This window comes from Perna viridis, chromosome 5, assembly GCF_037379345.1.
Source record: "Perna viridis isolate PV_CMFRI_1.1 ecotype Kerala chromosome 5, ASM3737934v1, whole genome shotgun sequence".
In the NCBI taxonomy this organism is placed as follows: domain Eukaryota; kingdom Metazoa; phylum Mollusca; class Bivalvia; order Mytilida; family Mytilidae; genus Perna; species Perna viridis.
The window spans coordinates 17709474-17733971 of NC_142449.1; the positions used below are offsets into that span (position 1 = coordinate 17709474).

Below are 24498 nucleotides of genomic sequence, written 5' to 3' on the forward strand. Positions count from 1 at the left end.
AGGCTAGCCTAAAAGAAGTGTTATCAATAAAGTTTTTAATTCTTAAACTGTACCGCCTTGAAATTTCAGCATAATAGGCATTTTCTAAAATTTCTGAAAAATCAATTGCAGGTAATGCCTGATTTTCATCTCCTACTGAATTAATTCATAATTTCAACAAAATTCACCGTTTTTCCTTAAAAATATAATAAGAATTAATAAGAATGTTATTTTGAGTGACTTTCATTGTTCTGAAAAGGCCAAATAAAATTACACCTCTGTTCCCTGTTACATGTCAGAAAATAAAAATGGCTGGAAGGTAGGGATTTCATTTTATTTACTTCCCCCCCCCCCAAAGTTCATAGACAACAACTAACAACACATTTTTTTTAATAACCCAGACTTTGCCAAAACCAAAACTTCACTACCATCTGTAAAATGCCAGATCCTTTGGTGGTATTTTTGTTGTTGGTTAACTTGAAAATAATTCAGTATAGAGGTCAAGGCATGAGTCAGTCTGGTAACAGGAAACCGGGGTATAATTTGAGTTGGCCTAAATCTGATTGCATGATCATTATAATATCTTTTCATAGATTTTTCACTCTACTGGTAAAATAACTAAAAATTCAAAAATAGAGTCAAGACCAGTTGTTCCTAAAATAGAAACAACAGCTCTATATTGCTTTCTATAAATAGAAACAAATCTTTATTACTTTTTAAAATAGAAAATATAGGTCACCATGAAATTTTTAGGTCAGGTAATTAAATCTTATTCTGTATACTTTCATTGTGATTTTGTACTTTAATAACAAAATAGTTTGGATTTTTTTACATTGCTGACAAAAATTAAATTTAAAAAATGAGAGATTTAATCATTGTGGTCACAAGCCAGTCCAATCTTTCAAAATAATTTCCAATAATATCTATGTAAAAATTTATGCTAGGAGTAGATGGTAGGTCTAACAAGTGTATAAAGTCTAAGCTTGTTTGCTACATAATGCATACAATTTAAATACAGGGTTAACATAAACTTGTGTTACATGTATCACTGTTGACAACCTTGCATATATATCAAATAAGGTCACAGTCACTGGACACAATTACAAACAAAAGTCAAATGCCCAAATCAAAGAGCAACTATGGAAAAGAATGTTATATTCCATACCTCTTGAGATCAACAAAAAGTAAAAATTGAAAATACTGACATTTTGCAACTCTCCCTTTTCAAATAACTAAACATACACACTGTAATGAAATTAACAATTTATTGCACAAAAATACTGAAATAACTCATACAACCTCACATATATATTCACTTTCAATAATGCTGAAGTCATTCATTTATACAATCTATCATTAGATTCACTTTCAAATATAAAATGTTCCAAATTAGCAGTTTTACCCAGCATGTTGAACAATTACATAGGATGCTGAAATATTTTCATTTGCACAAAAAGTAGTAATAACTTGCAATAATATCTATTATCCCCCCAAAAAAAACTGAAGAAAAAAGCTAATCAACTTGTATGTCATTTCAAAATCAGAAAACCTGAGTAATGGAGCGTGGACAATTTTAGGACATGTGAGAAATATTAATAACTTGATTTCTAAGTAAAACTAGCATTGCCCCCGCAACATGTTGAATCCCATACATTTGAGGACCAATGTGGACATATGATTCATATGGGACACAATTTCTATGGGGGATATATTAAGCACTTTTGACACACAATTTTGCTGCCATTTCTAAAACATCCAACTCCAACCACAATCAGTACTAATTTTTTTGTCAACAATGCAATGACAGTATGTAACAAGATGTCATCTTGACACAAAATAAAAATACACTATCACTTTTGAATGACCCCTAACTTTAGTACATTCTTAAACGAAGAAAAGACACCCACATTTTTCAAGTGACTTTTTCTTCATAATTTATTATCAATATTTATTATCAACCAGTAAAAAAGTCTCAATTGTAGACAAAACATACATCAGGTATTATCAACTTAATTATTATGGTTCACATAATACCAACATGCATATACAAAATGCAGCATAGAAAACCTGGTTTAAAATTTTATGCTTTCAATATATGGATGCCAGTAAAGGGAAACAAAAACTTTAAAATTGAGCACTTTATCTTAATGTAGTACAACACACATAGAAATTCAGTTATAAAACATCCAGTGTCTTTAAACAATACTGATAGTGATACAGCATAAAAAATGTAACAAATCTTAAGCAACACAACTTAAAATAAAAAAAAATTCCCACAAAAAGTGGTTGTTCATCATAATATTTTGATCATATATAGTATTATAAGAGCAGGGCTATCAAGCCATCAAGATGCAAATATGTGTGAGATTTTGCAAAATTTAGTAAGATCAAAAAGAAAATACAAAAAATCAAAGGAAAATGATGCCAAATCAGCTTCAAAATGTGTGAGTCTCTGTGTGAGAGTTGGCACTACTGTTAGAGGCTTCAGAAGATTAACAGGAAGATCTACATTGATGAAGATACATCAGTATAAATACCTCTTATATAACAAGAAAACTGCAGTAATTAAGATATTAATATGTAAAGGTGGTTTTATGGAGATCTTGGTGCAATATTTCTAGAGGGGTATTACATGTACATGGAATTATGAAAAAGATGATTGAACACATTCCCTTTAAATTGAAAAATGAAGAAATTTGGTGAAAACAGAGCAGCTGTGTAACACCACCATGTTGTTGTTGATATTCTAATGAGACACATGTTTTTCAAACATACATGTACATGTAATTAATAAATGAACAAAATCACCGGAGAATACATTATATTATCAATGATAAGTTCTAAGCACTTATGTGATACAAACGTAATAACTGAAATAGGACTACATATATAATATGCATGTATGACTTTAACATGTCATATAGATATTACAGAGAAAAACTAAACAAATTATATTCATTGAAGTAACTAACTAGTTAAAAAGAACTATCAAAAGTAAATTGTATTGCTAGTAGCTAATACCTGGGACATAGTCCCGGGAACCAGGATATAAATCCACCTGATTTAAAGAAACAAACTACTTCTTCCCAGTTTTTTCTAGTTGGTCAAATAATGTACAATACCGAAAATACCCAATTATATACATGTAAGTACATGTATATTGTAAGCATTTACACCTGTTGTGGAAATTTTATCCAATTTTTTTTTATTTATCTAAATTTAGTCACTTAGACAAGTAAATATGAAAACAGTTTATCACCAAAATGGCATTTATAATGTTTCATAGTAACACATGCTTCATGTTTTTTTTTTAATTATTGCTTTATTTTTCATCATAGGTTGAAAAATGTAAATTTTGGAGAAATAGAAACATAAAATTTGAAAAATCTTTAATTACACCAAATTTGATGTTCCACTACATGTATCAAATTGTCAAATTTGCACATTACTTAAATTTAGCATTTAAATTTTCTATTCCGAAGAAATAAATGTGAGTGGTACATTTTTGTTGTTGGGTATGTATTATTAAATTCCTAAATAAAGTTTAGGTGCAAATAAATATTATTTTTTCCATTCTACACTTAGCATTTAAAATATTGCCATAAATATGGTTTCCTGGCAAAACCAGAAAAAAAACAGATAAATGTAACTCCTATATTTTGAAAAAAAAAATGGCTTCACAATGTTTGGTGGAGACAACATGATTCACCGAACATTGTTGAATTCTTGCTGAAGGTAATGTACATGTACATGCATGCTGTACATACTACCAGAAAAAAAAAACATGTTTTATAGTACATTTTTTAACCTGAATTTCTGAAGCATAGTCTCCTGTTTCACTTATGTGAATATTCAAAGATTAAAAATGGAAAGAAAATAAGTTGTAAGCATTGATATACTTTTAAAATTGAACATGTACATGCACCCTTGACCTACATTGTATATACATATACGTAGGCAAAAAGCCATTAGTAAACAGTGATATGTGATGGAAAATGCCCATGAGACAATAACCCCAGTATTAAATGCTAAATGAGTTACAAGAATCTTTCGATAATAAAAACATGTTTAAAACTAAAGAAATATCATGAGCAGCACACAAGTATACATGTATGCAATATAAATATTCCATTGTACAACCATGATAATGTTGATAAAATACAACCATGATATTAAATGATGATGATATTGATAAATATACAATGCCCAGCTTAAAAGGAAACTTGATCTTTCATTGTGTACATGTGCAAAATGTACATGAATCTAAATCTAAAGTAGAAACATGTATTAAATACATGTACATGTTATATCAGGACCAAGTGTTAAAACTACACAGGTTTATGTACATGTACATGCATATATATTTTGGGCTTCATTTAAACTTCGGTACTACTTTCTCATTTCTCAATGGCTTCTTCAGACACATCTGTACATATATTTATGTGGTGCACATTTGTCTGAACTTAAACCCAAAGTAGAAAAATGAAATCAGTTCACTGGGCCACTAGAGGTAATGGTTCAATAAATAGTCAAGAAATTTTTGTATACGTTATAAAGCCTTAAGAACATTTCAACTTTTTTACCTAGTATTAATTTGTTTCGTTGTTAAATGTGCCAGAGGTAAATGTACATGCACATGTACAATAGGTCATTGCCACAAGTTTGAAGTGGTTGGTTTAAAAAAATGTTAAATTAGAAAGTAATTGCAGATTACTTACATGTACATGTATACAAGCACACTGTACCTAAATCAAAGTGAGCCCTTCACTATTCTGAGATTTTAGAACACAACAGATAGTAAATGTGAATGCCAGCTTTCCATAATTAAATGCTCATTATAGAAGTTTTCTTTAGAGTCTGAAACAATCCTTTTAGACAAGACAGTCTAAGCACAAAATACCCTACACGTACAATATACACTAAGTTCAATTACCTGATTTACCTTTACACCAAGGTTCAGCTAAACACTGAAATGTACATGGTACCTGTAGCTAATTACTTACATGTAGATTGTATATAGTTTACACTCACTACCCATAACAGAAAAATCAATAACAATTAAATAACATTAATCATTCAGTAACATGGTGGGTTTTAAAACAATAAATGATAAATTTTGGATGAAATCATGACTGTAGATGACATTGTATAATAAACATGTAAACAGTCGAAAAACATGAACAATGAATAATGCACTTAAGTAAGGTCTGTGTTAAAAAAAAAAAAGAAAGATTAGTACTGATTTTCCTCAATCCAACCCTTTATCTTCTTTGGCAGTGGAAGTTCTTGTATGTGGTCATAACGAGTGTACTGACGAATAACAAAGCGACATAAATATTGAAGTGATCGGACTTGCGTGAATCTTGAAACTGGCTTAGTAAGTCTGACTGCAAATGAAGGAGCACCAGGGGATCTTGATCGGGAATAACAAAATATTCCTGTCTGCGAATCAGTCATAGAATGTTCAATCAAGTCTACTATTGAAGGATAACCTTCAGTGTCCGGTTGTGCATAGAAACTAAACATTCCATTGCAATGTTCAATTCTCGTATGCCAAGTTCTACCTAATGAACGAAAACTTAAACTCAGTAAATATCTTTCATCAGAGCTATCCCTCACTAAAAATGCACCATCTGGTTGATTCAAAAGTTTATCTTCTGCTTCAACTCTTGTAATAGGACCCCAGTACCACCCAAATTTTGAAAGACGAAATAGTTCCTGTGTTAAACTCCAAATCTTCGGACTATGAACACCATCTTCATCAATGTATTCAGAGAGATCACGTAAATTACAGGTGTACCTTTTTTCGACAGCCACAACACTGGATAAACTGAGACAATTTCCGTTTGTAGCCTCAACTGCACTATTCTGATCAGATCGTTGGATCTCTTGATATGTAATGAGTTTTTCCTTTGCGCATTTTTCTGGTTTTAATTGTTCACTTGACTGAAACTTTGAAACATCCTTATTGCAATATGCTTTGTCCTTGATGAGCGGTGAATTAGAATCTGTATTAGACTGATAGTCACTATACTTATGCAGACTATTCGATGAATTAGTTTTATCTAAACTATCACAACTGTAAGATGATGAGTTTGACTTAATTGAGCCATCGCAAATAGGTTTCCGACAACGACCTTTTTTCTTTTTCTTAGAGTTTGGATCACAACTACAAGATGGGGAGCCTAGGGCACCTGATTTGTTCATTTCATTGTCCTCTCTACGACTTCTGAAGTTAAATGATAGACGTTTACGAAAACTTTTAAGTAGGCCAAATTTTTTTTTCCTGCAAAGACCAGACTCTTCAAGAATAACACCAGAGGGTGATACATTGTCATTTTCTACAGAGGCTGCAACAACTGCAGAGATGGGAGGCTCATCATTATTGCCGGAATTTCGGTCAACTCCTTGACTTGACAGTCTCATTCCCTTAAAGGTAATCTTCTTCATGATCTATCAATATATCCCAGTCATAGTTATAGTCACTTACTTCATTAATCGTGACAAAACAATAAAAATTCTTATGTGATAGTTCATCTCTGGGTGATTCCCAAAAAATCTACTTCATTCCGCATGCGCAGTTAAGACAGTGTTACTCTTCGTTGAATTTTTGTGTTGTGCATTGGAGGAAAAATTATATTTTGCCAACAAATCATCTTTCAAAAGCAATAAAAACAAATCAAAGAATACTTATTTTAATGAAAAAAAATGCTGTCTAAGGAAAACTTTTCTGATTCTCAACGTTATTCGCCGCGGTCCTTATTTTAATGGCAGCCCCGGTCCATGTTTTAATGGCAGCCCCTAGTTATGAAAATGGATTCAGACGAAGAAGAAACGTTTATAAGAATTGGTCGCCCAGTTGAGCAAGTAGACGGAGGTTTATTGATAACTAAATGAATTTCCCATCTTTATTCACATTTTGGTATATTTTTGGCTTTCTGTAGCTTGTCTAATCATAGGCATAGGGATTGAATATGACTCTTAATCTTATGTATGAGACATGTTTAGCCTATAAGTGGAAGATAGAGTTAAAAGAAACGTTTATAGAAATTGGTCGCCCATTTGAGCAAATAGACGAAGGTTTATTGATAACTAAATGAATTTCCCATCTTTATTCTCTCTTTGGTATTCTGTTTCGTTTTCTGTAGCATGTCTTACCATAAGGCATAGGCATGATAGGGATTGAATATGAAATAAGTTTAACCTGTAAGACTAAAATTAAGAGGACGCAGTTATAAGCTAGAGAGATGTATCAATTGATATGTCACATAAAGTTCAACAGGATCACCAGAACTTGGGGTTCACAGTACATGTATTGTCTATAATACATGTATTGATAATTTTTGTACGTTTTTTTTTTATAAAAATTGTATGTATTAGGAAAATATTAGATAAGAAAAGATGATACTGTTATGACTTTAAGTTATAATTTTTATGTTTTTGAGGTTTTTGGGAAAACAATTTCTACAGATGAATAAATGAAATAAAATGAATAATTATTTTATTATAGTGTCACATATTTGATCATACATAAATGTATATATTAAAAAAACATCACATGTTAAAAGATCAAATGCCCAGCCTTATTAGACTTATCAAACACTTATTAACGAACAACTCTAAAACTACAATGTAAAAATTGCTTACGAAATCGAAACATCACTAAAACATATACTTAGTATAAAAAAAATTACAATCTCTTATTCAAAGTGATACATGTATGTAGTCTAAAACTTACAAATTTCAATAAATAAATTCAGTGGAGCTGAATGTTGTTGACTAGTTAATCAATTTGGTGTCCTTACAGATTAGTCATGGCCCCTTGTCTGCCCAGTTACTTGGCTTATTCACATTATTCACAAAACTTTTAACTTCTATACTCACAACTGTCAAAGAGGGTCTACAGTCCTACCACAACACTTGTTACTCCCGTAGTGGTATTAATTCAATGTGGATCCTGAAAAATTCAAAAGATCTTTTGGAGACAATCAGTTCAAGACTATTATCTGAATATAATAGCATTAAAACCTATGATTTTTCAACACTGTATACTTCTATTCCCCATACTCAGTTAAAATCCTGACTTAAAAACATTATACATCGTTGTTTTTCCAAAAAAGATGGTACACCTAGATACAAATATATAGTTCTTGGTAGAGATTCCTCATACTTTGTAAGAAATAATTCCAAATCATCTTCCAAATAAACAGAGGAAGATGTTTACAAAATGCTGGAATTTTTAATCGACAACATATTTGTCCTGTGTGGTGGACATGTTTTTCAACAAACGGTCGGCATTCCAGTGGGAACAAATTGTGTTCCTTTACTAGCTGACCTATTCCTTCACTCTTATGAGGCTGACTTTATAGCTGATCTGATCAGAAAGAAAGAATATTGTTTGGCTAGATCCTTCAATTTCAGTTTCCTCTATATAGATGCAGGGATTGACACTAACAGTCGCCCAGTCACCCGTGGCGACTTAAATTTTTGCTGGGCGACGATAATAACCATTGTTTGTCGTCCGAGTGGCGACCGTAATTTTGGTACGTGGTCGGGTTTGTTTTCCGGTTTTTAGGCATACCGGAAATCGCAACTGGTTGAATTTTGCGTACAAATACAAATAATAAATACCAGTTAGTAAAGACCATGGTAAAATGTGGCGATACATTGAAGGGGTAAAGCCGATTGCGAAGGAACAAAAATTTTCTGGGCGCCTAACTTTTTTTCTGGGCTCCTAGATTTTTTAACTTAGGAGCCCGGGTGGCAACCAAGATAAAAAAGTTAGTGTCAATCCCTGTAGATGACGTGTTATCTTTAAACAATCCTAATTTCGGGGATTTGATACATCGCATCTACCCAAAAGAACTTGAGATAAAAGATACTACAGACACTGTGAAGTCAGCCTCATATCTTGACCTACACTTAGAAATCGATGGTGAAGGAAAGCTATTGACCAAACTTTACGACAAACATGATGACTTTTCATTCAGAATTGTCAACTTTCCTTTCATCTGTGGCAACATCCCATCGGCTCCTGCGTATGGAGTGTTCATATCACAACTCATACGTTATGCCAGAGCTTGCCGAAACTACGCAGACTTTTTGTATCACGCTAGAACTCTAACAAATAGGCTTCTGGAACAGGGTTATGTTGCTACAAGATTGAAGTCATCACTACAGAAGTTTTATGGTCGTCATCATGAACTCGTGGATCGTTATGGTGTATCCATCAGCACTATGAAAACTGATTTATTCAACAGGTCATAGTTTTCTTTTCCTCGTTTGTCTACCCCGGACTTGACTTTTTATGAGCAACTCGGCCGGTGTTTCTAGAAAAGCAGAGGACGCTTACCCTACCGGTGCACCTGGTCCATGCTCCCAGTTTTTAGTGGAGTCCAAGTTGCTCATTTACTTTTGTTACTTTGTATGTATGATTTTAGTTACTATATGTTCTTTGTTGTGTATGTCTGTTTTCCATGTCTGGTCTTTGTCTCTGGATTACATTCTTTTGATTACCACTATAACCTTGGTTCCCTTGATTACTCCTTCTCCAACATTTGATTATTAGACTGACACAACATCAATTAAGGTTAGGGATTATGGGGTCCTCATATTTTAGTGTTTTGAGAGCACACCCTTCCTCAGTATTTTCATCATTACTTTGTCATTATCAAATTATCTCTAATCTTAATTGATGTTGTTTTAGGTTACAGACCACCAATTCAACTAATGAGCATTTGGAACGTACGCAAAAATAGTCCTACGCAGAAATTACCCCTGTTCCTCATAGTGCTGTGACAAAAGTTCTCATCTTATTTGAAAAATTTGAACAGTTTCTGAAAGGAAAAACATTTCTGTACATTTTATAGGTGCATTTTGCTTCTTGTGATGTGAAGCCTAATCTCCATAATGATTATTAAATATACCCCTATCTTGTGAAAACACTGGGATTTCCCATGCTATTTATAGACCCTTCACTTGCGGTGACCAGTACTGCACTGCAAGTCTGCTAACCCCACATGCCATTCTGAGGATTGTGAGCTGACATATGTAGAATCATGCTGATATATAGTCCTCTGCAGGTTAAAGTTAAGGTAAAGTCCAGAGAAGCCATTGAATATTGTGAAATTAGCATAGAAGCCTATGGGAAGTGGAATTAGTGGTTTTTAGCCTTAAGCTGAAGCCATGGCAAAATGAAAAGTTTCTTGAAATAGCTTTAAACTACTTGAAGATCTTGTTAACTTTGCCATGAGAGGAATACACTACAAAAATCCTTCAAATTATGCATTTTTTTAAGTTATAGGTCCAAATTATGGAAAATTGATCTTTTTGGCTGATTTTTATGTCCTATCTTGTAAAAAGTGTAGAAAATTCAGTAAAAATATCAAATATTAAACTTTGAGGGCTATATTTACCTAAATATGGTGGTAATAAGCACTTGAAATCAAGATTTGTGTAGATTTGAGCAAAAATTAGGTTAGAAATGAGGAAAATCTCACTTTCATTACTGCGGTTAAGGCCATATAAGCATTCCCCTATGGCAACATGGAAAATCCATTATTGAGTACTTTTTTTGCTTTAGGTGCCCTTTACTGGTCATGTTTTAATGTGAAAACACTGTATTTACAAATTTAAAGCCAAATATATCACCTTTTGTGAAAATTTAAAGATTTAGGATTTTTGACATGTGATCAAGAAAAAAGGGGAGGCATGTCAGAAATAAATTTTTAAAAATAGACCAATTTCTCAGAAAATGATTACTTTTAAAATTATTTCTTCATTAATATTGTTAAAAAACAAGTTGTGATTGATATTTTTTATTTGAAAAGTCAGAAAAAGTTCTTTGCAAATATTTAATGCATTTAAGTATGGTAGAATATTGTCACTTTTTTGCTCGCACAACTTGGTTACCCTATATTTAAAAAATCAAATATTTAAAAAAGTGCTTGTCACATTTCACTGAAACTTTGCAAATGCATTCAGTATGTGTGTAGGAAGATACCTGTATAGTTATTTATTTTTTTTAAGACAAAAAGTGACTCTTTAGGTTACAGACCACCAATTCAACCAATGAGCATTTGGAACGTACGCAAAAATAGTCCTACGCAGAAATTACCCCTGTTCCTCATAGTGCTGTGAAAAAAGTTCTCATCTTATTTGAAAAATTTAAACAGTTTCTGAAAGGAAAAACATTTCTGTACATTTTATAGGTGCATTTTGCTTCTTGTGATGTGAAGCCTAATCTCCATAATGATTATTAAATATACCCCTATCTTGTGAAAACACTGGGATTTCCCGTGCTATTTATAGACCCTTCACTTCCGGTGACCAGTACTGCACTGCAAGTCTGCTAACCCCACATGCCATTCTGAGGATTGTGAGCTGACATATGTAGAATCATGCTGATATATAGTCCTCTGCAGGTTAAAGTTAAGGTAAAGTCCAGAGAAGCCATTGAATATTGTGAAATTAGCATAGAAGCCTATGGGAAGTGGAATTAGTGGTTTTTAGCCTTTAGTCTAATAATTACATGTTAGAGAAACGTGAACACACCGCCTGCCCAACCCCTGCTATTTACTTGCTTGATTAACAGTTTAATGACAATATTTCTTATTTACTATGTAAACATCTTGGTCTGCTTTGATGTCTATGTTTTCATTAGAGATTATTTTGGGAAATAAAAAAATCAGTGGTATTATATTATTTAAATAAATTAAGTGACTGTGGTTTAAAACACCACTTCCAGAAATTCCATTACAGTTGTTTTGAGTTGACCAATTACATAACAATTATTCAATGCTATAAAAATAAACAAGATCCTTAATTTACTGCAACAGTATCACTTATTTGGATGACTTAATTTAATAAAACAATATCATTTATTTGAATGTCATTATTAAATAAATATGCTTCATTAGAATGTTATGATCTCTCCGGGACTTTGTATTACATGGACTGGTACCTCCTAACATATATATAATGTGTAAAAATAACTCTGCCTCCCCCGTCTTTATACTGGTTGAATTTAAAAGGACCGTAGAAATACCCAAGAATACATCAAAATATATACTTGAACCTCCAAATTGATTGAAATATGTTTTATTTTATGAAAGATAATGTTTTTATTCAGTTTTCATATTATTTGCATAAACAATTACTTGCCTTGTTAATCTCATTTGAATATACTAAGGTGAGATAAGTCTTCACGGTTGACTGATCACAAGGCTGGACACACTTTGTTTTTACATATTAAAAAGAGAATACATAATATAAGTACAACGTTTAAAATGACTGATATTAAGCAAATGCATTAAAACCTGAAAAATTGTGAGAATATAGCCGTGGATCTGTGAACGAACAAGTGCTGGGTGCATTCAATTCATCTGTCGCATTGACAATCCGTCTGTCATAACTCACCCGTTTTAAAATATATATAAAATGTTTTGGGGTATTACGGCATATTCTTGGGTATTTCTATGGACCCAATTTAAAGTCTGAGATATTTATTTGACAAATGCATACTGAAGGCAAGCATATAAGCAGAAATTATTAAGGATTTTAGTTATATAAGTTATAAAATTGACAAATTGATAATGACAAAGTAATAATGAAAATACTGAGGAAGAGTATATTCTCAAAAAACTAAAATATGAAAAAAATGTAAAAAATTTGCCTGTAAAACTCAATGATTACTTATTATTTGCCACAGGGAAAATTTATGTAATTGGTTAACTTCTAACAGTTAATTAAGTATTTCAAACTCATTATTATGAATAAAATATGTATTCTAAATAAAAATAGATGTTACCATTCTCCAATCTTTTTTCTTTAATTTGGGACATTACTCCTCAGAATCCATCCAGTGGTTTTTACAAACACCCTTAGCAAAGTTACCTATTTTCAACAGAGAAACTTGAGAAAATTGGCTAATTAACAGTCTATTAGCAGTGGCAGTGTTCTATATAGATTATTATAACTACTACTAAGGGTTTTTTTAACGTGCTTGACAACCCTGTCTGGTCTCCCACGAACGGAGATTATTATAAGTTTTTTCTCCCTCTTATGTACACTTTCTTGATCTCCTTAATAGTTTTTATCACTCCTTTGAAAGAATAAAATTGCTCTAAATTGCAGCAATATTCTATAATACATCTAAATCTCTAATTAAATACAGGTAGAAATACCAAAAGGTATAGAAATACTTCTAAAATATATCAAAATCACTAATTAGAAATACAGGTAAACTACAGGTAACAATACATGGACAATTCATATAGAAATACTTGAATAAACTTCATATACATGTGTTGTTGACAATAGTTGTATGCATGTATTGTGATTGCAAAGTACAGTAGAACTGTTTGATGACATACTACTGTAGGTCCTAGTAGAATTTGGTGACATCTGCATGGCGAGTTGTTCTTGTATACTCACTTTACATTGTAAAAGTTCTAGCTATAGTCTTAAATATGTGGTAGACATTGCCAATGTAAACAAGCGTTGTGAGCATTGTGAGCTTCAACATTCTTGAGTTCTAAAATTAACCAAATATAAGCAGCTCCAGTAATATCCTATTTCATTTTTTAAAATAGCTGGTCGAATTCATAATTTGTTTAGATTCTGGAAATATAACTGTTCTCCTTAGATGGGGGAATATTTTACTCATGACCTGTGATATAAACAAATAATAATAAAACTGATGCTGCAGAAATTCCACATATGATTGTTTTTCATATCTTAGAAAAGTTATACTTTGATTTGAATAATACAACCTGATCTAAAATATTTTTTCCAAGGAAGGTTAGGTTCTTGAACATCAAGTGAAATAGCAGAGAAAGATGCATACAATGGAAGTACGTCATCATATCCAACTTTTTTAGAACTTTGAAAAATGCCCCTGTTCCATGAATTGTATAACCTAAAGCCAGAACGGCCTACTCATAGGGCACAACAGAAATACAATGTATAAAAAAGTGAATAACAACCCAGATTATTAATAAAATAATCTTAGAAATGCCAGTAATATTAAGCCATTATTTTATTCATTGTTGATATTGGAAATACTGCTGCTCAAGGAAAGAACTTCACAGCTGTTTTATGAATTGTACAGTCCATGAACTGATCTGTGTAACTATTGACTGATGGATGACCGATGATTGAATGATCGATGAAAGATGGAAAACAGGTGACCAATCTGATATGTAGTTTTGTTGTGCAAAAAAGTGAAATATTTGATCTACCAGTATTTTGAATTAAAATGATAAATTCCACATTTGTATTTTATAACAGAAAACCAAATATAAAAGAAAAGTATTCAAATCAATGCCTACATTTATATCATTTAGTAAGCATATGTAAAAAGGAAAACTGAAACAAACCAATCTGCCATATATATCTAAGGGGTCAGGGGTCATGTGATGTCAAATGGAAGTGATCACCAGATTAATGGATCAGTTTGACAGATGGGAAACTGATCCGTGATAGATGATGAATCGCAATTATAGTTGCACAGATTGGTTCAGGTACTGTATATACTTAGGTTTCATACTTAGGCCTTTCTGGCTAAAGCCTGCTCTTATGGCATATCTGGGAAAAACTTTCTTGCTAAAGCCTACTCTTATGGCATATCTGGGGAAAAAGTATCTGGATTTTAATAATTATTGAAGAACATATAATCATTGCTTTTAAATGAAGAAGATATGAAAATACCAAACTTTATATGGGATGCTCCAAAAAACACTACATCCTGTCAGACTGAAATAAGGCCTTCAGTGCTTCCAAGTTATGACTTTCTTATGCATGAAATAATGTTACAAGGACTATTTGAACTTGGCCTTGGACCATTTTCTGCTCAAAGGGAGGAGGCATGGGATTTTATGTTGAGTTAGTAATCATGAAAAGAATTTAAAAATCTACATTAAGTGATGGGGGAAATATTATCCTTTTTCATATTTACGGAATGTTAGCCATTTTAGTATGTTTTCTCAAAAGGACGTCACCCACCAAGACAGGACTACCTGTTTGATGGTCTCATTAGGAAAAGGAAGAACAGTAAACACTTTTCTTTGACACTTTTTCATTTCAGTAAGTAAGCAAATTGTTTAAAATAAGTTATTTAATAGTATCCAAGTACTGACCACTGCTCCAATAAGTTAAATATTTGCATTTGAAGTATACCAGTACTGCGGTCCATTAGTCCAATCAGACTGTAAACCAGTCTGTTGGATCTAGGAGTTTCCTCCCTTTGCTATAAAAATTTTTTTTTAAATGAAGTCAAAGTTGGAACATGAAAAAGGTCTGTTGAATCATATTTTTTTGTCTGTTCATGGCTGAGTTAAAAAAAAACTTTTTTGTTCAAATTTGAAATAATTCAAAATTTTTCAAAATAATCCCAAGCTTCCTGACAGTTTATCTACTAGTAGTAATTAGAGACAGGTGAATCCTGAAACTTTAACAAAGAAACATGCATCCAGATAGTCTTGGAGCTTCTTGGTCTGATCTTAGTGTTGTGGTTCATATATTTTGTTTGGACTTGGGGTAAATTCACATGCCAGAAATCCCAGCAATCTTGCAGATTTTTTTTTAATCCATAGTACATCAGGTTCTTAATTATCACAATACTTTTTTATCTGTGCTTCCATTATCATTGGGAGCATATACATGTAATAACCATTTATTGACAATCTTCAAGAAGTCCACATCTTCACTCAGGACTCTTCTGGCCACCTAAATCCTCAGTTTAAATATTATGCTCAGTAGAGTTGCCAGCAGCACCTTTGTTGTGAAAGTTATCCAGTAGTGGTTATAGGAATCATATCCAGGACCTTATTCTTTTGTCTGCACTGACAGGGTTCGACACAAATAGTAGTCTGGTAGTCCAGTGCCACCTTAATTTTGGAGAGGACAACCAGGACTTGAAAAATTTTCATGGTGGTCCTATGGGCTAGCTAATTTTTGCTTTATTTTTCATAGGATTAAGAACAGAATCTGTCAGGGATCTACTTGTTTTACCTCTGAAGTAGTCCTGTTGACTATCAAATAAATGGAATTAATGTCAAACCCTTACTGAGGCAAACATCAAACTTAACTAGCACAGCTGATTTGCTAAATACCACTGTTTTCCATTCTACGCAACATTATAAACTATTGACCTGAATACATTATGATCAGTGCCTTCTTGATATCATGTGTTACCAGGGTAGTAAACTCACTCAAATTCTAACCAGTCCTGAGTACAATTTTTCAATATATGTACTATATGGCTCAGTATATAGATTTTTGCTCAAATTACCAGCCCTGCCCAAAAATAGCTAGTCTCGGGCTGGCGGGCAGGCTACTATTTCTAATCTGGTGTTACTTAAATGTCTAGAATCCTCATCTTAGCAGTTCTGAAAATCAGAAAATGTGTTTCCTTAGCTACAAAAATATTTCAGGTACTGAAAACTTCTGAGGTTGCAATGATCACTAAATTTGTGAGAGAGTCAAATAATTTCAAAGTTCTTGCATAAATGTTAGAAAAAAGCATGTGTGAAATAAAGCTGTGAAGCAACTTGAATACAATGTACATGTTAGGGTAAGATAAAATGAATCACTAGTTTAAGCCTTCTGCAGATTTCATTCACCTATCCACAGTCAGGATATGTTAGTCATTAATGCGTCTTTGTGTTATATTATTTTTTAGGTTGATTTTGAAGAATTGTCATTGTTCAGTTGTCGTGGATTTTATTACTCTTTTTGTCAGGCCTTTCAGAGCTTACTTGATGATGTATTTACACTTATTGGTTATCTCTGGAGGTACTTACCATTTTGTATTGAGGTTATCTGGTGCATTTGTTTTGTTTCATCATATCCAATCTTTTGTCTATCATACTTCTTGAAGTAAATGGTGAAATTTGATCAGTTTTTTTACATGCTAATTTTACCTGTAGATGCACCTCTTAAGAAGCCAACACAAGTCCAAGACTTGGCAGTTAAGGACAAGAAAGGAAGACAACGATTCCATGGAGCATTCACTGGTGGATTTTCTGCTGGGTACTTCAACTCAGTGGGATCAAAAGAAGGTAAAAGATGTCATAATATGTTATAAATATCTAATACTTCTCTCTTATGTAATGAGTAAAGCACTCCATCCAATATTCAATTTGTAACTCACAAAATTTTATGAACATTCACTTACATTATCTTTTAATTACTGCAAATTAGTCTTTATGGTCAACCTAACCAGACTGGTTAAACAGGTATTGTAATATAATTTAGAACTTGCATCAGTTAGGAGAAAATATCATCCTTTGGATTAGACAGATGGATTCATTATATTAAACAGACCAGCATTGGGATTTGTTGTTAACAAAGGAAAATATTTATGTATTAATCTGTAATACTGATGGTATCCTAGTTCATGTCATGTGTGGCTAGGGAACTTTCATTTTTTTCTGTAACTTTGCAAGTTGAATTCAATTTTGGGAATGTGAGAATGCAACAAAATTCTTATGAAGGCAGAAAATTACTAAATGTTCTTGAGCACTCATTAACTTATTCATTGCTACATGTAAATTACTAAGTTGGGGTTTGTTGGTGTACTTCAAATTAGTTGAAAAAAATCATCATTTTAACACGATGTTGGTGCTGAATACAGTTTCATCAATCAGTATATGATGCATATTTTTTGCTTTTCTGATAGTAACTTAGTCAAATTATTTTTGTGTCAAATATTCAAAATATAAAATGTTTAAGAGTTAAGTGTAAGTCTCTGTAAAAATCAGGCTGTGGGTGAAAAAAAACACCATTTTGAAAATTTAATTTGACAACGAACATCATTGGAATCAAGGAAAAATGTCAATAGTTTCCATATTATTTTGTATTCATTGAAATGCACTGAAAATGAACATTTCAAGGGCAGATAACTGTCAAAAACCTCATTTTCTAAAATTCTGTTGAAAAATTTCTGAGCAAATCCAGGAATTTTTTGGTTATTCTTTACATAATAGAAGCCATACTCACAACACAAAGAACATAAACTTCATCATTATGGGTTTTTGAAACCCAATTTTATTTTTAATACTGTTCATATTGAAACTATCTTTGGCATGCATAAAACATAATATTACATTTGTATTCTACAAATATATTTTGAATGAACTCATAAGAAGTACATAACTTTAGGTTTTGCTCCGTCTGAATTTGTATCCAGTCGTGATAAGAAAGCTGGTGGATATCAACAAAAGCCAGAAGATTTTATGGATGATGAGGTATAAAAATAGAATGTTGAAAGATGGATTATTCACTTCCACAAATGTAGCTGAAAATAAATGTTCTCTCATGACGGTGATTCTCCATACGTCTCCTAAGGCTTGATATTTGAGACCCTCAATATCTTTTATTGAGGACCTTTCATTTTACTTTAGAGGACTACCTATTACTCTTGTAAGCTTGTGTGATCCCCTGAATAAAGTTACTTCAAGAGCAGCATCACACTGATAAAGAGGTATAATTGCCACTAATTGTTTATGGAAAATTTGCACTGACATCTGGTCTTTATTTGTCATTGCAAATTTGCAACCAAGCAAAAGATCAGAAAAAAAATCATGCAAATTAATTTTTCCAAATGTTTTGAAGTACAATACATTTATTGGTAATTTCAATGTCTTTGCACTGACGAGTATTGTTCTAATTCTTGAACATTTTTGTAAACATTTTTGGTTCTTTTCTATTGACAGCTGAATGCTGTACATATTATACTAACTGGCTGTAGTATTAAATACAGTACTATAGGTTATTTCTGTTTATACTTTTAAAAATCTGCTCTTCTTTATTTTTGACAATTTTATATTTAAAAAAATGGAGATAAAAGCTATTAATGATTAACATGTAGCTTTTTGTTAAATGTTTCTGAAAATATCTTACAAACTACTACAGGATTTCAGTGAACATGGTATAGCCCCTAGAAAGTTAGTAACATCAGAGAAATTCTCCACTGAAGAGAGGAGAAAGAGGAGATATGATGAAGGCCAAGCTTTAATGACTGGCACTGTGTTCGAAGGGACATCAGCTCTCACAGATTTGATTTTACCAGAAAAGTAAGTTAATTTATTTTATTAAATGATATTATTACTTCCATAAAGCAGGGATTTTTCTAGAAGCTCTTCATTTTTGTCATTGACGAAAAACTTCTGAGAATAATGAAAATAATCTAGTCTCATTTCGTCACCTGAAATCTTTAAAAGTACAAAAAACATTAAGTGCAGTAAGCCCAACATTGGTTTAAGTGGCGTAAGTGACAATTTTATTACCCCAAGCTAATTACAACTCTCAACAGGTGTCAAAATTTTGTGTAAATAATCACCTAATTCACCAATTACACTAATCATGAATGTGGAGTAAATGTGACACACTTGACCACTCAAGGGCGACTTTATGGTCTATAAACTTCAAATAATGGTAAAAGTTTCTTTTGGGAAAATTCCTTTACTTCAGGTTAACTTTGTATCAAAATGACATAAAAAGGTTATTTAACATTTATTTTTGTACATCAAAAATGAGTGTAAACCAGTTGTGGGTAATTTGGTCACTACCCCGGTGTCACTATATTTTGTAGTTTCATGTTGGCATTTATTTCCTATATTGAAAATATCATTTATGCTATCAATGAACTCCTCAGAGACGAATACTTAATATAACTGTGAAATAATTAAAAAAAAAACCTGCATAAAGCCACTACTTAATCCATAATGGACCCAATGGTACTTGATAGTATGTTGATAGGTTTTTTTTATTTTCATTATTAGGATATATTTTACATCAAATACTCACTTCTATTATGAGGGGAATATCCTTATAACATGCAGTACTGTTGTTGCCATAAGTTTTACGTGTAAATTAATACCAATCTTGGTATGTGCACTGTCTTCAAATCAAGTTGTAAGCCTTTGTAGCCAAGATATTGGCCTGTGAAATGTAGCAAGATATATTGTAATGTCCGTGAGTAGTTTCTATTGTAACAGTAAATCTTAATACTTCGGTGGCTGACTATATTATATATCTGAACTGAAGATCATATGATTGTTGTTAAATGGTTCATGTAATTGTTCATCTGTCATTTGTAAAAAATTTAAACACCAAGATAATGAACCATTTGTCTTCATGACTGCTTTCTAGTGTTTGCAGTGCTTAGTACTGTAGTAGGCTAGGAAAATAAATATGCTCTTCAAGGTTTATTTTTATGACATTCCTTGTGAGAACTATATGACACAGGGTAAAAACTTAAATACAATTTCCTTGCAGATTGACAATAGGGATAAAGCTTTTGAAGAAATTAGGATGGAAACAAGGCCATGGTATTGGTTCCAGGAAAAATACAGTTCAAGGTATGTAACACTGATGAATATGGATGTGAAGATACTGTATGAGGCACAGTATTGGGATAAATATTGCATCTCAAAGAAAGACATACTATTTAAACCAACCCGACATGAAGTTGCAAAGTATTAAGTAGCACTCCAGATAAGAATCATGCAAAATGTGATTCATGGATGGAAAGCCTACATAACCCTTGTTCTTAGGAGATAAATATTATATAGAATGTATTGTAGAATTTAAATTAAGGGAGATAACTCTGGAAATGTCACTTAAATATAATTGAAACTGTTTTTCAATATGGATTATCTTCTAAGAGCAGACAGATTGGAATTAATAATTATACAGTTCATAGTTTAGACCTATAAAGCAACTTAATAACAAATATAAAAATGTGTAGCCGTTTTTGGGATGTATCACATACTACAGAATTTACATGATTCTTACAAAGACTACTGAAGTGATACTCTCTGAAAAGTTGCACATCTGTCCATCCTCCAGTGGTTTCCAGATGATAGCTTAAGATTAGATCTATGAATTTGTTTGAAATTTTGTACAGTCTTTGAATACTATACAGGTTAAGTTCAGTTTTAAATCCAAAATTTTGTTTCTATTAAAATGTTCAGTAATAATTTTCAGACTAATTTTAGTTAAAACTTTCTATAATATTCTATTTTTGATGTAAATGTTTCTTTTTTTATTAGAATCTAAGCAAAAGACCTATGGATGCTCTTTGCCACCACAGAAAGATGATGTGAGTATTTTTGAATTTTAATAAAGACTGAGCATACAAATTGTAAAGAAACTTTTGAGAAACACATTTCTCTAAATAATTGTGTGTTTCTCTTTTAATTTCTTAACTGATAAAGCATGTAAAGTACTATTATTTGCCTATATTTTTTTAATGAGAACCTAAAATGTTAAAAGAAAGAAGATCATAAACTTTTGATCAAAGCAAATTAAAAGAAATATGAAATGTCTTTCTATAAAAGTCACATAGTTTTTTTCATTAACTTGAAGGTATATTCTCATTTAACCATTGTAACTATTTTGTTAAGGATTCTGATGAAGAAATGTATTTTTCACCAAAAGATGAGAACCCTATATCGTTTGTTGCGAAGGACAATGTTCATGGTCTTGGTTACAGTGGACTTAACCCTAAGTCAGCCTTGCCTGGCAGCCATATTAATCTGTTTGAACCCCCTAAGGTTACAAAAACAGGGAGAAAGGGTATCAGAGGACAGGTTTGTACTTCTTCTGCATTTGTTGTATTTATTGTGATTACAAACCAGTCATGCTTTTTTTCAACTAAAATTCCTTAAAATAAATTCCAAACTTACATATCTTTTTATGAATTCTTTGAATAGTATTACCTCTTAGATATATGCAGGTTGCACATAACATTGAAGTAGTCTTGTTTATCAAAAATAATCATTGAATTATACCAAGTTTCAATGAGGCAGACACAAGAGCATTTTTTATCTTCCCCTTCAATACTGTATTTTGGTGTGTATAATGTGCATATTAATACATAGAAATTATTTCCAGTGCATGGGGATGCATATTATACATCATTTTATAAGAATTGGCCACAAAATAAATGATTTTTGTATAAGAAAATACATTATGTAATGTAAACACACAAACCAAAGTGAAATGTTATTGAAAAAAGGTTTATCAAATCATGAAATACATCTTCAAGCATTGAATTATAAATGATATTATCTTCAAATCATGTTCAAATGTCCTAATGATATGTTTCAGACTAAGGTTTTATAATACTTCTTCTTATAAAACATGGTTAGAGTAAGATGAGACAACTAAAAACTAAAAAGTAACAAAGTCCTTTTTTGCCATACCCTCCTTATTAAATGATTATTAGCGCAATTTACACAACAAAATTGTTACTATTACAGGCGTTTGGTGTTGGTGCTTTAGAAGAGGCCGATGATGACATTTATTCCACTGACCATATGTCTAACTATGACATGACGATGGAGATAGAAGATACTTCCAATCTCCATGGCTGGACTGCACCTAAACATAAACATGGTGAGTGTCCGGTTGTAGGAATTCTTATACCACACAAAACAGAGACTTATGATATGATCATATCTTCTGAAAATATCATAGTCAAGTGTTCCAGCAGTCTGTCCATCCCCCAACAGATTTTGGATGATGGCATTAGAATACAATGAAGGATCTTTAAACTTTATACAGTTATTTTATATTGAAAAGTGCAGGTCAATTTTATATTTTAGTTTGATCGGATTATTTACGCAAATATTACAGCCATTTTGAATTTTTTTACCCCCAATATTATATTACTGAATTGGTGTTGTCTTTCTTGGAATATAAAAGAATTGTGAAAGTTAGTTCTATTTTTTGTATTAAAATGTAATTTGCAGTTGTTCTTTTGTCTAATTTATCATGTATCCATGGATATTAGATACATCATGGCTGGGTAATGTTTAATATCCCATTAAATGCTCTATTTTTGTATGTTATTTACCTTTTAGAAGTTGTGTTATTTTGACCTTTTTATAAATTGCCTGTTGCATTTGCAAATGATTTGAATGCTTAATTGTTTATTAGTGAGCAATGAAGAAAAAATTAAAATGAAAATTTCATGCAGCATGAAGAGAATCAAAATTGTTACAATGATGATTAGTGGAGAGATTTTGAAAAAGGCTGCCAATGGTTAAAAGAAGATGATGGAAAAATTATGAAATTCTTTTTAAAAAGTTACAAATCTAATATTTCAGAATCAAGACAATTGGCAATTGGATATGTGGGAAAAGTTCTTGAAGGATTTAAACTCTCTGACAGACCACTACATCAAAAGAAAGTGTTTCCTGCACCAGCTTTACCTAGGCATTTTAGACCAGTTCATGTTTTCCAGAAGCCAAAGGATGATGACACAGATACTGACCCCAAACAATCTCAGCAAACTGCAATTACAAGAAGTATAGCCCTTGGAGAAGTTGGTAAATATCTATATCTCTCTTTAGCTTCAACACTTTAGGAGCATTTGAGTTTACTTATGTTTTTCCACACAAATGAAATCAATAAAATAATTTGGAATTTTCTTATCAGCATGTTACAAAACAATTAGATTAAAAACTAAGTAACAACTTAAAAATTGATATTCAGTTCAATTGTCTATGTATTGAGCAGAGCTATTCTAAAGGTAAAATACTCACAACCGACAAATAAGAACATTTTAAATATCTTTAAAATTACACCTTGATTTAATCCAGGATCAGTGTTTGATCTTGTATCTACAAAAGACAAACAGAACATGGAACATGCTAGGAGAGGAACTGACAGATCTGTGGTACAACCATCTACCTTTCTGAAACGACCCTCAGAAACTGTTGGACCAAGTAACCAGTCAGGCAGGGAACTAGATCTTCAACTGGTCCCTGTTCAGACTGGTGATGGAAAAAAAGTTACTGTACCTATAGGATCTGAGCCAACAACAAATACAAACTCACTCTTTCAAGGAGGAAGTTTGACATTTAAACCATTTATTAAAGATGAGAGAAAACAAGCCAGATATGAGAAATATTTATCACTTGTAAAACTGGGTAAAAAAGGTTAGCTTTTACATTATTGGTAGTGGCTATTAAGCAATAGCTAGGATATACTTTTCTAAGTAACCATTTTACAAATTTTCACTTGAGCAAAATAAGTAGTTTATGAAACAGAGTTCTTGTTTTTTTGGATCACCTGGTCATGGGCTATGTGACATATTGCCATCATTTAACGTTTGTTGTCATCTTCTTTCGTCATTGTCATTAACAATTTTTCAAACATCCTCTTCTCTGAAACTACTGAGTGGATTTAGATGCAACTTAGCATGACTATTCCTTAGTGTATCCTGCTCAAAGTCTATGCTTTGATTTTTGATCTTTCCAAAAACCTGGCTGTCAATACTAAAAACAGAACAAAGGGGTCGAACTGCAGATTTACACATGTATCTCCAAAACCGTTTTGTTTAACTGAATTCAGTGTTCAGCATGATGAGATCAATCTGTGGTCAATTTTTTGTAAAAATCTGTTGACCCATGTTGGAGTTATTGCCCTTTTTTGACATTTTTGGTTTTGATGTTATTATTTCTAATATCTTCTTCTCTTAAACTACTGTTCAGAAGATTGTTCTTA

General features: G+C 32.0%; 2 protein-coding genes across 4 annotated transcripts in view; one reads left to right on the top strand and one right to left on the bottom strand.

Annotated features, from left to right (window-relative positions):
• Positions 1-1230: 1230 nt before the first annotated feature.
• Positions 1231-6564, bottom strand: LOC148616335 (uncharacterized). The gene has a single exon (XM_088583248.1). The coding sequence runs from the start codon at positions 6427-6429 to the stop codon at positions 5212-5214; it is 1218 nt and encodes a 405-aa protein (XP_088439374.1). The 5' UTR covers positions 6430-6564; the 3' UTR covers positions 1231-5211.
• A 167-nt stretch (positions 6565-6731) lies between these two features.
• The window catches only part of LOC148616336 (G patch domain-containing protein 1-like), a 29336-nt gene continuing 11569 nt past the window's right edge, over positions 6732-24498 (top strand). Inside the window, exons 1-10 of one of the 3 annotated variants that reach the window (XM_088583245.1) lie at positions 6732-6856; positions 16908-17039; positions 18142-18227; positions 18895-19055; positions 20260-20342; positions 21036-21085; positions 21390-21575; positions 22248-22383; positions 23097-23318; positions 23592-23930. In XM_088583245.1, coding sequence (XP_088439371.1) covers positions 6787-6856; positions 16908-17039; positions 18142-18227; positions 18895-19055; positions 20260-20342; positions 21036-21085; positions 21390-21575; positions 22248-22383; positions 23097-23318; positions 23592-23930 — 1465 coding nt within the window. In that variant the 5' untranslated portion in view covers positions 6732-6786. Of the gene's footprint in view, positions 6857-16907; positions 17040-18141; positions 18228-18323; positions 18464-18894; positions 19056-20259; positions 20343-21035; positions 21086-21389; positions 21576-22247; positions 22384-23096; positions 23319-23591; positions 23931-24498 lie in introns of those variants that run through there. The other 2 variants (XM_088583246.1, XM_088583247.1) reach the window with 2 other exon arrangements.

Coding starts and splice junctions, on each gene's coding strand:
- LOC148616335 (XM_088583248.1), bottom strand. CDS start 6,429: ATGAAGAAGATTACCTTTAAGGGAATGAGACTGTCAAGTCAAGGAGTT.